The sequence below is a fragment of the Meles meles genome, chromosome 8, assembly GCF_922984935.1.
Source record: "Meles meles chromosome 8, mMelMel3.1 paternal haplotype, whole genome shotgun sequence".
In the NCBI taxonomy this organism is placed as follows: domain Eukaryota; kingdom Metazoa; phylum Chordata; class Mammalia; order Carnivora; family Mustelidae; genus Meles; species Meles meles.
Window position 1 is genome coordinate 7,955,704 of NC_060073.1, and position 13,910 is coordinate 7,969,613.

A 13,910-nucleotide genomic window follows, 5' to 3' on the forward strand; every position below is an offset into this window, starting at 1 on the left:
GAGCCGGGCGGGCGGAGGCACGGGCTGGACGGCAGAGGTGGGCGGCAGCACTTAACATTTATTGAGGGCCTGCCCCCAAGGAGCTCACAGCCTGGGGGCCAAGAGCCCGCATGTGCCGGGGTGGAGGAAGAGAAGAGGTAAAGGCAATGCAGAGACACCGTGGCCCAAGCAAAGGGGGTGCAAAGCAGGCACAGGCAGGGGGAGAGGTGGGGAGGAACGGCGCCTGGGAAAGCCCTGCCTTGACCTCAGGACCACGGACCAAGCGCCGGTTTGAAGGCTGCCCCTCCCCGGCCAGGTGGGTACCATTTGGGGGGGGGCCCATGGGGGTGCCCCAGCCCCACCACCTGTCCTGAGCCAGGCCCCACAGTGTCAGTCCTCTCCACCCAGGACTGGGCCAGGCAGACCCCCCCGAGGAGAGGGCAGGCAGTCAGGCTGGGGGCCCTGACCAGGACAGCTTGGTGGAGTCAGGGCCTAGGAGGGAGCAGCCTGAAGCTTGGGCAGTCCTAGGTCCCTGGGCAAGGCCCCAAAGAATGTCCGAGATTCTCGTGGAAGCCCCTGAGCCAGCTAAGGAGGGGAAGGGAGGCATGGGTGCCTGAAGGGAAGGAAGCAGGTAACCAGGAGGGGTCCCCAAGAGGCCTAGGCCCCTCAAAACTGCTCCTGGTGGGGAGGCTCGGGTGTGGACAGGGGAGTGGCAGGGGGACAGCCAGACACACAGCGGCCAGGCAGGCAGCAGCAGAGCAGGGACACGCACACACGCGGCTCACCACCAGCATCCCCTTTAATAAAACGTGGAAGGTTGCGTGATGGGGCAGGGGGCGGGGGGAGTGAAATAGGACCATTTACAACCACAGCAGACCTCTGTACATGTCTAGCGCCTGGCAGAGGGGAGGGCAGGCGGGGCCGTGGCACACCGGGGCCGGCCCTATTTGTAGAGGATATCGTAGTGTCCCGGCCGGTAGAGGAGGTACACCTTGGGCTCAGAGCCTTCGGGGAAGATGTGCGGGTTGGTGGTGCCGCCCTCGCCGCGGTCCATGTACTCCACCTGGATGGAGACGCTGAGGGCCTGCGCCAGCGCGATGATGTGGATGTGGTCGCTCTCCTTGCACATGGGCTCCACCTCCTGTGGCACAGGCCGGGCCGGGGGTGGGGGGTGGGGGGGAGCGGTCAGAGCCTGGGGGGGGCACCCCGCCCCCCGTGCCCCTCGTGCCCCTCCCCCACCCCACAGCCAGAGGGAAGGGGGGCAGCACCTGCTGGCAGAACTCCTTGACCGTCCGCCCGCCCTCGATGAAGTGCTCGAAGAACTTGCTCTCCCGCTGCAGGTAGCCGGACGTGAGCAGCCGCAAGTACACCACAAGGTAGTCCGACGTGCTCTGGTCATTGAAGGAGGCCAGCAGGTCGGCCACGGAGGTCTGCTTCTCCACCTGCTCGATCAGGTCCATGAACTGCCGCCGGAGGGACACAGAGGGCACGGCGGAGAAGGAGACGGGTCAGCCCTGCCGCGGCCGGGCCATCCCACCCCCACCCTGGCCGGGAGGGCGATGGGGCTGTGGCTGGGCTCACCGTGTTGTGGAAATCCTCGATTGTGAACTCGGTGAAGCCCTGGGACACCAGGTCCTCTTTGCTCTTGGCAGACACTGCCTTAAACCTGGGGGGGAAGGGGCAAGGGAGGCCGGCATGGGCTCACGGGGCAGCAGCGAGGCCGGCCCAGAGCTGGGGCACCCGCCAAGGCCGGCAGGGGGGCGCGGGGTTGCAGCTCAGCACGGAACACCAGAGCAGGAGCCCAGCCGGGCATCGGGCCTTAGCTGGGGGCTGCACCTCCTAGGCGCCAAGAGTGGGAGGGAGCCCTGCGCGGCCCTTCCTGAAACTCCCGCTGCGCCCAGGCGCCCACCCGCCTCACCGCTGCAATTCCTTGCTGTCGTCCAGCAGCGCCTCCAAGTGCGAGAATCCGAAAGCTCGGTAGAAGCAGTTTCCATCAGGCCTGGTCTTGCGGATGTAGGAGTACTTTTTGTGAAGATCCTGAAAGAGACAGCACCCCCGCCCCACCCCCAGGCCCATCAACACCAGGCCAGAACCAGGGTGGGCCAAGGGAACACCCCCGTCCCTGACAGAGGTCACACCACAGCAGGGACAACGGAGCTCCCACAGCCACCTGCCATCCTTGGCCGCTGACCCCGGCGATGGGAGTCGGATGGGAGACCCACTCGCCGGAGCCCCAGGAGCCTCAGGACCCCAGAACTTAGGTACACACTGGCTGCTGGGCGTGCGGGTGTCGTCACCAGCCCCCGGGCCTGTCAGGCAACTGGGCCCACGGGCCATTTCTTCCTGAAAATGGCCCGATGGAGCCGTGCTGGTCCAACACGGTCTTCCAGAGAGCAGTCTTTCAAATCATGTGAGTCGAGGGCAAACAAATTAGGAAGCAGGTCCAGGGCCGGGCTCCCCACGGCAGTCCCCGCCTGGAGAATAGCCTCCCTGGTCTCCTGCACCTGGCGCTGCCCGCTCACAGGCCCCTGCTTGGGTCCAGCTCTGCTTTCCTCCCGTCACGCGATGCCACGGCCTCCGTCTGACCGACCTCCCCACACACGTGGGCCACTGAGGCTGCCAGCAGGCAGGCCTCCCTCCCCTGGGCCATCTCGTGCCTGCTCCATTCACTCTAACCCCCCCCACCTTCCAGTGACCTCGCTTCCTTCCTGAGGACTTTCACTGAGAACCCCTGAGCCCCGGGACACCTGCCGCAGCCTTCTCTCCTGCTCCCTGGAGGGGCGGAGGCTCCACCAGCCGCTCCCCTGGTCCACCTCAGAGCCCGTCCCCTCCCTTGGGCTCAAGGACATTGTCCCAGGAAGCGCCCCCTCCCTCCTGCATCATCCATTTTTCTCTCTCTACTGGTTTAGACTCAACATACAAAGACAAGGCTGGTTCTTGCTTAAGGAAAAAAAACCCTCTGCTTCACACAACGAACACCTTTCCAGCTACCACCCAATTTCTCTCCTTTACAGCGAAACCGCTCTGGATGCGTCCGCGCCCACAGTCCCCACTGCTCTCCCACGAACTTGATCCAAGCAGGCTTTCACTCTAGTCAAGGCCACACCCGCCGTTCAATCCAAGGGCCAAGCCTGCTCCTCCCCAGACTGGCTGCTCGCAGCATTTGCCATGAGGGGGGACGCCCCCCCATCACGTGATCCATCCACCCACCCCACCCCTCCTCGTCCAGCCTGTCCCGCGCACAGCTCGCAAGCCCTAGCCTTGCCGTGTCTTCCTTGTCCTTTCACCTTGTCAGGGCCACTACCAAACTACACAGCACCCTTGCTCAAGACAGCACGCACAACCCGCACACACGCCCTCCTGCTGCTGTGGCTGCATGGGGCGGGGGCATGCGTCACCCCACTCGGGCCTGGGACAGCGTCATTCATCCCTCACCGCTGCTGCTCTCGGGATTCCAACAGCCGCAAATGTAACTCCCCGCCTGCCCCATCTCTGCCCTTGACTCCCAACCTCCTGCCTCACCTGCTTGTCCTGTCTGGGCTGCCCAACCCCATGGGCCCATCCTGACCCCCAGGGGCCCCTCGCCTCAGAGCCCACCCCGGGGCAACTGCGAGGCGCAGCCCCTCGGCTGTTCCAGCCAAAACCTATCACCACCTCCTGCGCCCCCCCCACCCCCAATCCAACACAGATCCAAAGGCTTCCATCGACCAAGTCTCCTGTCCGCAGCTTCTCGCGGCCCTCGGGCACTCCCCCGACCCCCACTCCCGCCTCCAGGCCTCCTCCCAGGTGTCCCTGCTCCAGCAGCCAGAGGAACCAGAGAAACCTGTCAACACTCCTCCTCTCCCTGGCCTCCGGCTGTCTCCCAGCCCTCTCCTGCTCCCCCGCCGCACCTCAACCCGGCCCTGGCCTGCCCCACTCCGCCCAGTGCCCGCAGCCTGCTCCCCGGCAGCTCCCAGTATGTCACGCCAGTGCCACCCTCTCGGCAAGGCCTTCCACCTGACCTCCCACTCCCTCTCTCCTTTGCCGGCTTTACTTGTCTCCAGAGCCCTTACCGCCCTCTGCCATCAATACCCGAGGTCCCTCTGCCTGATTCCGTCTTCCCACTGGGACACACGAGCCTCGTGGGGGCAGGAACGAGCTGGCTGCCCTCCGCTGCCGGTACCCAGACCGGTGCCTGGCCCCCAGCACGTGCTCAAGAATGGTCAGTCACAGCACATGATACACGCGAAGAGCCCAGATTGTTGTAGCTGTTGGAAAAACTACTAGAATCATCCCAAGCACCTGCCCGTGCCAGGCCCTTTGCGGCCAGCTAGTGTCCACTACTCTAAACCCTCACAGAGGAGCAGAGGCGCCCAAGTCGGCTTGGGTTCTGCCGTCCAGGCTGAGGACCCTCCCCGCACAGAGTAGGGTTGTCACCGGCACTAGGGCAGACCTCCCGCACGGACCACGCACAGTGGACACTCAAACATTTGCTGAATGACTCAGCGGGAACAACATAGTCTCCAAGAAATTCAGTGCCGAAACTCACACAGCCGAAAGTGAAGCCAGAACTTGAACCCAGGTCTATCAGGCCCCAAAGCCAGGGCCTTCAGCTCTCCATAGTCCTCTTGGGTAAGTCGCACTCTGAGCCGGAGGTCAGAGTAGACCACAGGCCCCACACCACGGGATCTGGCCTGCAGGTGTGCTGTTTGGGCCACAGAACGTTTTACATTTGAATTAGCTGCCTTCCGTTAGAAGTAGGAGATTCACATCAAAATCCTTATTTCTGGATTGTTTTGGAAAAACAGATCCAGTAACAATGCAGTGATAGGCAGGGGCACGGCTATTTGCCCTGGGGGCTTCTGCTAGTGCTGCGGTACCCTGACGACCACCTTCCCTGGCCACCTTCCATCATCCACCTCCCTGGCCCCTGATGTGGATAACCCCAAAGGCCCCTCCCTTCAGGAGGAAGGCTTGAAGCATCTCTTGATCTTGGGGCGGGGATGGCGGTAGGGAGATAAGATTTACTAAGCCCTCAAGCTGTGCCCACTGGATACTATTTACACACACCCACTGTCTGGGCTCCCAAGGAGAGCGAGTGGTTAAGGGTCTCACCTCAGGCTGTGAGAGAGCTGGGCCTTGCACAGTCCGCAGGCCCCTGTGCCCCACTGCTGCCTAGCGTTCCGCAAGATCCCAGAGGCGGGCAGCAGGAAGTGCCTCTGCCGGGACCCGCCCCTCCCAGCCGCTCAGCCGCTCAGCCCCCTGGCGAGCAGAAGACCTCAGCGACTACCCAGCCTGCACCAGGCCCCACAGGCCTCAACCACCACCCCATGAGCAGATGCTGTCTTCATTGTGATCACACAGCAGAGGACTCCACAGCTCAGAGACACTGAAGGACCTGCCGAGGACACGGCTGCACGGCAGAGTCAGCCTGGCAATCAAGGTCTTTTTGATTCCCGAGCCCGCGCCGCTTGAGAACCGACAAGCAGAGGGCTCCCCCAGCACGCGACCCTCTCCGAGGCCAGGCCGGCAAGGAGCGGGTCTGAAGCAGACACACTCCTGCCCCCTCAGCCAGGCTCCCACCTTGATCTTCTGTTGATAGATGTTGTCATCCTCAGCATACTCCTTGTACAGGACCGAAAGTTCCAGCCGCTCCGAGACCAGAGGGTTCTGCACAGCAATCTGCAGGGGGAAGGAAATCCATCACGCCCTGGCACGCAGATGGAGTGACCCACACCTAACGGCCAGAACACCTGATCGCTACAGCAACACCTGATTGCCAAAGCAATCACCCAGTGCCACAATGACACGCTCCCCCCATCCTGTCCCTCCCCAACACATCCAGAACAGAGCACAGCTTGGAGAGGAGGAGGCTTCCACAGCAGAGATTAAGTAACAGGCCTCAGGCCCAGGCTACGCTTCCCCACAACAGGGCCACTGGCCACAGCCCCTCACCTCTTGCTGAATTCGGTCCTGCTGAGCCATGATGGCTTCATCATAAGCAAGACAGTTAACACCTGGAAGAAGGAAGCAAGCCAAGGATTACCGTGGGCCCTAGCTCTCTCCATGCCAGGCAGCTGGGCCAATGATGAGCAGCCAGGACCAGGAAGGGCAGGCCTGGAATCTGCAAGTCTGCATTTCACACACTGCTCTATCCCAATGGTGTGATCTTGGCCAAGTCCTTTCCCTCCCAGGCTCTAGTTTTGTCATCTTTAAAACGAGGGGGCAAAGATGTGTTCTGACCCAAGGTGTACTCATTCAGCTCTAAACACCCCCTTCCCCGACCCTCACTTCTAACATCAATTCCCAGCAGCCCAAGAATGCTCTGGGGCCAGGCAGGGTCTCTTGGGGAAAGTAAGATGAGGAGGCAGAGTTTCCGGGCTGGAGGACAGCTTCCCATAAGCCTGCACTTTACTCCATCCCACCCTTCCTCCTTCTGTTGTGCTGGGTTTTCTTAATGCCCCTTTTACAAATAACAAAGGCAGACAGGCGAAATAACCCGTCCAAGGTCATAACTGGCGAAGGCCTGAGCGCAAACCCAGGTGTGCCTAATGCTAAAGTCTGAGCTCCTTACCATAATATCTCCTCTGCTACCTCGCTGCACGGGCCTTTCCTCAGCTGGAAAGCGGGGCTAACCCCACCGCCTTTCCGCCCTCACTGAAATGTCAAGAGGGAGAGGGGGTACCTTGAAGGCACACTGGGAAGTGTTCATCAGTGAACCTGTGGACCCCACCCTCAACAGCCACTGTGAGGAGCCAGGAGACCCGAATTCTGGCCTTCCCCCTCTCTCCTGTAATCCCGAGCAAGTCCCTTCCGGGGGCCTGCGCCTCCCAGCATTCAGTCTCTCCAGCGTGCGGTTAGAAGTGGGTGTGTGTGCGCGCTAAATGATTTTTAAGATCAATCCTTTCGGGCCTGGGCATCCCGGATCCTCAGTGGGGCCCTGACCCGTCCCTTACGCTGCCCTGCAACAGGGCAGTCTCTCCCACTCGAGTGACCTACTCGGTCCCCGCGGCCTAACCGTGGGTGAAAAGGGAGAGGGCGGCACCGTTTTGAACGGTCCCCCTCCAGAGGTCTAAGAAAACAATGCCCAGGCAGGCGGAAAGGGGCTGCAAAGCCAGAAGAGGGGGCTCTACCGGAAACGAAGGCTGCAGTCCTCAGGGGCACGCACCGCGGCCGCTCGCAGCCCCCGGCCGCCCGCAGCATCCCGAGCGGCCCGCCCAGTCCTTTGTGCTCCGCCGCCCGGCGTAACTCGACGCCCTGCCGGGCGCGGGCTGCTCTGGAGAAAGCGGGCTGCCAGGGCCCAGCCTATAGGCCCAGGCCCGACTGCAAGGACTGGGACGGGAGGGCTGGGGACCCGGGAGCCGGGCGGCCTGCGCGGAGGGGCTGGGCGGGGGGCGGGGCGGCTCAGGCCCCGCCCCGGGAGCGCGCGGAGGGAAAGAGCCGTGGGCCTGGGCCCGCCCCGCTCGCTCGCTCGACCGCCCGCCCGCCCGGCCGGGGGTCGCGGCGGCGGCGACTCCTTCCATTGTGAGGGGGAGGGGAGGCGGTGGCGGTGGAAGAAAGGGCCGTCCGTGCGTTTCGCCTCCGGCCGCCGGAGGCCCCGCCCCCAGCCTCCTCGGGAACCGGCGACCCAGCATCGCCCCTGTTAGCCCGGGCCGGGTGGCCCTCCCCGGGTCAGTACCTTCGGAGTCGCTGCCGAGCGGCTCCTGCTTCTGCTGCTGAGGTTCCTCCGCCGCCATCTTTAAACAGCGCCGCACTGCCGAGCGCTTCCGGGTTAGCAGTTGCCCTCCTCCCGGAAGGGAGCCCCTCCTCGTGGCCCCTCCTTGGCAACGCCCCGAGCGACGGGATCCCCTCGGGCGCAGTCACCTGTGGGGCTCGTGGTCAGGTGCGGCTGCCGCCCCGCCCACCCTCCGGCCGCACTCCTGCTGGGCTCCAGCTTCCCGTGGCCCAAAGCTCCCGACGACAAGAGCCTCCCGGAGGCAATTCAGGTTTCTTTGCACTGAAGTTCGAAGCGCGGATGGTGTTACCGAGATGAGTGGGAAGGCGAGGTTAAAATCACCGGAGGCAGCACTGCTGCTGCGGACCCCCGAACTCCTGCAGGGGGAGAGCCTGGCGGAATCGTGCTAACGTGGGAGCCCCAGGGCATCACCGCCCGGTTCCACGGGGTCTCCCTCTGAGCGGACGTTGGTGTCCTGTTCCGGCGGGGAGAACGTCCCCTTACGGTCAAGGCCAGAGTCTTGGGACCTAACTTTGGACTCCGTGCCTTTCTGGTTAGGAGAAAAGCAGCCCCCCTCCCCCTTTTTGAGCTGATAAAAATGGAAAACATTAGTGGGTGCCAGAGGTTAAGTGAAGGGACGGGAGGCCGGAGGGAAGTGGTTTGTGATTGTAAAAAGGATGCGGGAGCGATCCTGGTGGAAATGGAGATGTTCTAGATTTTAAATAATCTCTACACCCAATGTGGGGTTCAGACTCACAACCAGAGATCCAGAGACTCAAGCCCCACCCGCTGGATCAACCAGGAGCCTCGCTTTTTTTTAATTGTAAACTCTATCCCCCGAGGCAGGCATTGAACTCTCCACCTGGAGATCAAGAGTTGCATGTTCTACGTTCTGAGCCAGCCAGTGCCCCTGAAATGTTCTATATCCTGACAGCGTACGAATACTCTGGTATGTGCTGTACAGTAGTTTTGCAGGATTTACCAATGGGGGAAACTGGATAAAGAGCACACAGGATGTCTCTGTGTATTAGCCTATTAGAACTGCCTGTGAATTGGGGCGCTTGGGTGGCTCAGTCGGTTGGGCTGCTGCCTTCCACTCAGGTCATGATCCCAAGGGTCCTGGAATCCAGTCCCACATTGAGCTCCTTGCTCAGCGGGGAGCCTGCTTCTCCCTCTCCCGCTGCCTGCCTTTCTGTCTTCTTGTACTATCTGTCAAATCAATAAATAAAATCTTTTTTAAAAATTGCCCGTGAGTTAACCAAAAATAAGTTTAAGAAGCAGCAAGGCCGGGGCGCCTGGCTAGCTCAATCTGTAGAACGTGCAACTCTTGATTTTGGGGTCGTGAGCTCAAGTCCCACATTGGGGATAGAGTTTACTTAAAAAAAAAAAAAAAAGCGGCAGGTCTCAGATGCTAAAGATGCTCTTGTTTAGAGAAATTAGTCTGTGGCTCCGTTTCCCAACTTCTTCGTGACAGGACAGCAGTGTCTGAGCACCGGGAGGGGGCTGTGCCTGAGTCCCAAGCAGACCCCTCAGTCTGTGGCTGTACAGCAGTGGAATATGACCAAATATTCTCACAAGCTACACCCAGTCCTGGGGTAGGTGCTGCCAAATTTGTATTCCGGCAACATTGCAAACGACTACTTATTGGATCATTGAGCCTTGGGGTTGCTTCGAAGCTCACGAAAGCGAAGTGTCCACCCTGTTTGGACCGGTGCTTACCAAACTGTTCATTCCTTTGCCCCATTTTGACACCGAAATCTGGAACTGCCAGTGAGATCTCCAGTTGGCAGAACTGGTATTCCCAGATGAGGAGCTAAGGGAGTTGATGAAAGCCACATGATTTCTATTTGGCTTTTCAAAATCTTGAAAACTACGGCAAGACCACTCTGCCTCTACCCCCTCATATTTTGACGAGGGCATGCATGGGGCAGACAGGGACACGAGGGAGCTGGGGTTGGGACTAACGGTCAGGGCAGGAAACAGCTGCTCTGACAAGTGAGAAGGTGCGAGCTGTTCCCAGTGCTAGAGCACAGCCAGCCTGCCAACACCAAGTAAATACCTCCCTCCCCGTGGGTGTCGGGCTTAAAAAAAAACAGACCTGGGCGGCTCAGTCAGTTAAGCGTCTGCCTGTGGCCCGAGTGGTGATCCCAGGGTCCTGGGATCGAATCCCACATGGGGCTCCTTGCTCAGCGGGGAGCCTGCTTCTCTCTCCCAGCCCATTGCTCCCCGTTTGTGCTTGCTGTCTGACAAACGGGTGGATTAAAAAAAAACAAACCCTGACTTGTCCCTTCAATATACAAATGGACCTGTAAACAAGGGTCCTCTCAACCTGCTGCCCAGCCCTCCCCCTCTTAGGAAGAATGGTTCGGAGGGGCAACTGGCCGGCCCAGTTGGTGAAGGGTAAGATTCTTAATCTTAGGGGTGCCTGGGTGGCTCAGTGGGTTAAAGCCTCTGCCTTCGGCTCAGGTCATGATCCCAGAGTCCTGGGATCGAGCCCCGCATCGGGCTCTCTGCTCTGCAGGGAGCCTGCTTCCTCCTCTCTCTCTGCCTACTTGTGATCTCTGTCAAATAAATAAATAAAAATCTTAAAAAAAAAAAAGATTCTTAATCTTAGGGTAGAGGGTTTGAGCCCCACACTGGGTGTAAAGATTATTTAAAAATACACTTTTAAAAAATTGTATTGGCTCAGTCGGTTAAGTGTCTGCCTTCGGCTCACGTCACGATCGTGGGCCCTTGGCATCGAGCCCCACATTGGGCTCTGTGCTAGGTGGGGAGTCGGCTTTTCCCTCTGCCTCTGCTCCTCCCCCCTTCTCATGCTCTTTCTTGCTCTCTCTCAAAAAAATAAATAAAATCTTAAAAAAAAAAAACTTTAAAATCTTTAAAAAACAAAAGCAGGGGCAGGAAATGGCCAGAGGGAGGTGTTAGCTCTCAAATCCAGCCCGGAACGGCTAACTTTCGCCCTGTATGCTGATTTATTTGGCAGTTAATAACTGTTCTCTTGCCCTCATTCTGCCTCTTTTATTACTTTTACCATTTTAGGGTTTTGATTCTCTATCCCGAAGCATCTAGAATCCCACTACGCATTCGCAGGGGTCACTGGCGGAGCTCCGGGCATGTATCTCTCCCTCCCCACTTGCCACCCAGAAATGGAGCAGCGCCACCAGCCCTGACTGCGAGTTTTGCGCCAGAACAGGCAAGCACTGGCAGTTGCGTCCCGATTGCTGTTGAATACAGTCACAAAGGTGACAAGCGGCAGAGGACTTCATTTTCCACTGCACTGACACGACAGGTGCCTCCTCAGAGCCCCGCGGGCACCCCCTGCTTCCGTGTCTGATGGGTGCTGTCAGGGGCACGGAGAGGAGACTCCGTACCAGGGCCCAGACTAAAAGCTCAGCCCCAGAGACAGAGTTTACGAACAGCACAGAGGTTGTAGGAGACAGCTTTCCAGAAGAAAACCTTCGAGGTGGGCCAAAGATGAGAGCTTGGCGGCCCTTCCCAGGGCCGGCTTGGGAGTCGGGCATCTGCTGGAAAGGGGGGACCCGGACCCCAGGTGAACCGCGGCAGCTCTCGCCCCAGGAACCCACGATGGTCCACAGGCAGCCCGCTCCAAAGTCATGGTCTAGGAAGGCCTCGTTGGTGCAGTCGCCGGTCCGGCGAGGCTGGGCAGGGGCTGTGGTTTGGGGCGGCTGGCTGGGCAGACACTCGCCCACAGGATCCAGACCACCTAAGGCAGAAAGCAAGCAGAGGAGGGGTGGAGATGGCAAAGAGAAAGCCCCCCACTGCCCTCCTCCCAGACCCACAATGACCCTCGCTCCTCACCGGGGCAAACCCCTCCAGTAACGCCTCACATCCCCGATCACCTCGGTCTGCTCAGGATCCGATGCCCCAGAGCCAGCCCCTCCCCGGAGCGCCTCATAGCCCGAGAAGGATGCAGGAGTCTCCCTGTTGCTGCCATAAGAAATCGCCACCAATTTAGTGGCTTAAAATGACACAGATGTTTAACTTTACATAAAGTTCCTGAGGTCAGAGCTCTGGTATGGGTCTCAGCAGACTGAAGTCAAGGAATCTGCAGGCTGTGTTTCCTTCTGGAAGCTCTGAGAACCTGCTTCTACTCAGGCAGGCAGAGACAGTTCCCTGCACCTGTATGACTGAGGTCCCCGTGTTCTTGCTGGCTGTAACCTGAGGGCTGTCCCCAGCTCCCAGAGGCCACTGCATCTCTGAACCCATGACCCACTTTCACTGTCTTCAAAGCCAACCACCAGGGGCGGAGTCCTTCTCGGGGGGCATCTCTGAGATATCCATCATCTGCTCTTCTTTTTTTTTTTTTAAAGATTTATTTATTTGACAGAGAGAGATCACGAGTAAGCAGAGAGGCAGGCAGAGAGAGAGGAGGAAGCAGGCTCCCCGCTGAGCAGAGAGCCCGACACGGGGCCCGATCCCAGGACCCCGAGCTCATGACCGGAGCTGAAGGCAGAGGCCCAACCCACTGAGCCACCCAGGCGCCCCCATCATCTGCTCTTCTTGTCCGACTTAAGGACTCCTGTGGTTAGGAATGAGAGAGGGACAGTGAAAGGTGGCCAGATGTCAGACCTGGTGGCCGCACTGAAGACCAAGGGGAGGATGGGCTTCAAGCGTGACAGGTCATTTGCACCCCACACTCTCCTCCAGCCCCACGTCCACTGCAGGGCTCAGCCAGCCGAGGAAGGGCAGAAGCCAGAGTTGCTGGCGGGCTCGCTGAGGACTTTCTCAGACGCGGACTCTGGAGGATGTGCCCCGACCCCTGGCTTCCCGCCAACCTGAGCAGTGGCTTGAGATGCACAGCTTTGGGCCGGAGTTGTCCCTCTGCGTTCCAGGGGCACAAAAATGGGGGGACACCCCGTAGGAAGCCTCGGCGGCCGCGCGGTCACCACGGAAACGCTCCTCTGGCGTCACATCGCTTCACGGCGGCTTCACGGCCTCCTCTGTGCCATGGCGAACCGGAGCCAACCAAGACCCAAGTCGCCCGGCGCCTTCTGCGCAGGAAGCGTGACCAGGAAAGCCTCCCAGAGTGAGGCGCGAGACAGAAGCCCCCCAGTTTTTCAGGAGGATATCGCCATGACCCCCCCACCTCCCCGGCCAGACAAGGGCTCCTGAGGTACCCGCGGGTGACTGCAGACACCCCAAGCTCAGCTAAGCCAGCCTGGCCCTCGGGATCCCACATGGACCGTCCCCCTTCCCTGGTCAGTGGCCCAACCCGCACAACCTCTGCGCCCTCTAACCCCAGACACCCAAGTCTGGTTTGCGCGGAAGGAAAGCTTTTTAGGAGGCAGGCAACCAACTCCCACCCCTCAGGGAAGCAAGCGCGGGCAGGAGTCAGGTGCCAGGTCCCAAGGGCGACACTCGGGCTCCTGAGCATCACAGACCGAACGAAAAGGCCGGGAAAGACTAGACTGAGGTTGGGAGGCAGGAGCCACACTCAGCTTGTTACCAGAAGCCAGGAAACACAAGCCCCTCGGAAGGGTTGGGGGCTGTGTGCAGGCACCTGGGGCCTAAAGTCAACCACACGCTCACGCCTCGGATCCACAGGGGACACTGAATCCGTCCGTTGAGGAGTCACTCAGCGCACCCCAGCAGAGCTGTGGCCTCCTCCACACGGGGGGCCCACAGGTCTGAGCGTTCGTTCCAGACACATGCAGTCATTATTCCCGCTCAGTGTGGAGCGCTTCCCAGGCCCCATCCCAGCAGGGAGACACCCACAGACACCACAGGATCGCCCAGGAAGGGTGCTGGGAATGGAGGAGCGGCAGAGGCCCCAAGCCGAGAAAGGGAAGAGAGGGAAGCAGGCAGGGAGAACGAGGAAGCCAGTCGGCCCACAGGCATTTGTGCACGCGGGACTAAAAGGCCTTGGGGCTGACATGAAAAAGCAAGATGATGGAACGCCTCCATCTAGGAGGACAAGGAGCTCCGGAGAAATGGCTGGAGCCCCTGGCCGAGGAGCAAAGGGGAGGCTGGCCCCCCGCAGAGGGCTTCAGCTGCAGGGCAGAGTGAGAAGGGCAGACACACAGATGTACACACAGCACCACCCTGAGCTTGGCACACGCCAAGAGAGCAAGAGGGGTTGCCCCGTGACAACAGGAGGATGTGTCTTCCCCAGAAGCTAGAAAACACTTGAACACGGGCAAGCAGGCAAAGGGAGCAGCACGCCCAGGCAGCCAGAACGGCTGAGCACGCAGGACCTACCACAGGACCACCTGCCAGC

General features: G+C 60.1%; 1 protein-coding gene across 1 annotated transcript; it reads right to left on the reverse strand.

The window, feature by feature from the left end:
- Positions 1-38: 38 nt before the first annotated feature.
- OTUB1 (OTU deubiquitinase, ubiquitin aldehyde binding 1) lies at positions 39-7,751 on the reverse strand. Its single transcript, XM_046017293.1, has 7 exons — positions 7,637-7,751; positions 5,914-5,975; positions 5,542-5,640; positions 1,898-2,016; positions 1,561-1,645; positions 1,248-1,442; positions 39-1,120 (listed from the first exon to the last, which is right to left on the reverse strand). The coding sequence occupies exons 1-7, from the start codon at positions 7,692-7,694 to the stop codon at positions 923-925; spliced, it is 816 nt and encodes a 271-aa protein (XP_045873249.1). The 5' UTR covers positions 7,695-7,751; the 3' UTR covers positions 39-922.
- Between the last annotated feature and the right edge of the window lie 6,159 nt (positions 7,752-13,910).

What these genes read in the sequence shown, in the direction of transcription:
- OTUB1 (XM_046017293.1), bottom strand. Translation starts at nt 7,694, where the DNA reads ATGGCGGCGGAGGAACCTCAGCAGCAGAAGCAGGAGCCGCTCGGCAGC. An exon ending in GACAGCAAGGAATTGCAGCG is followed by an intron (nt 1,646 to 1,897) that starts GTGAGGCGGGTG and finishes CTTCCCCCCCAG; the next exon opens with GTTTAAGGCAGTGTCTGCCA. An exon ending in TCGAGGATTTCCACAACACG is followed by an intron (nt 1,443 to 1,560) that starts GTGAGCCCAGCC and finishes CTCCGGCGGCAG; the next exon opens with TTCATGGACCTGATCGAGCA.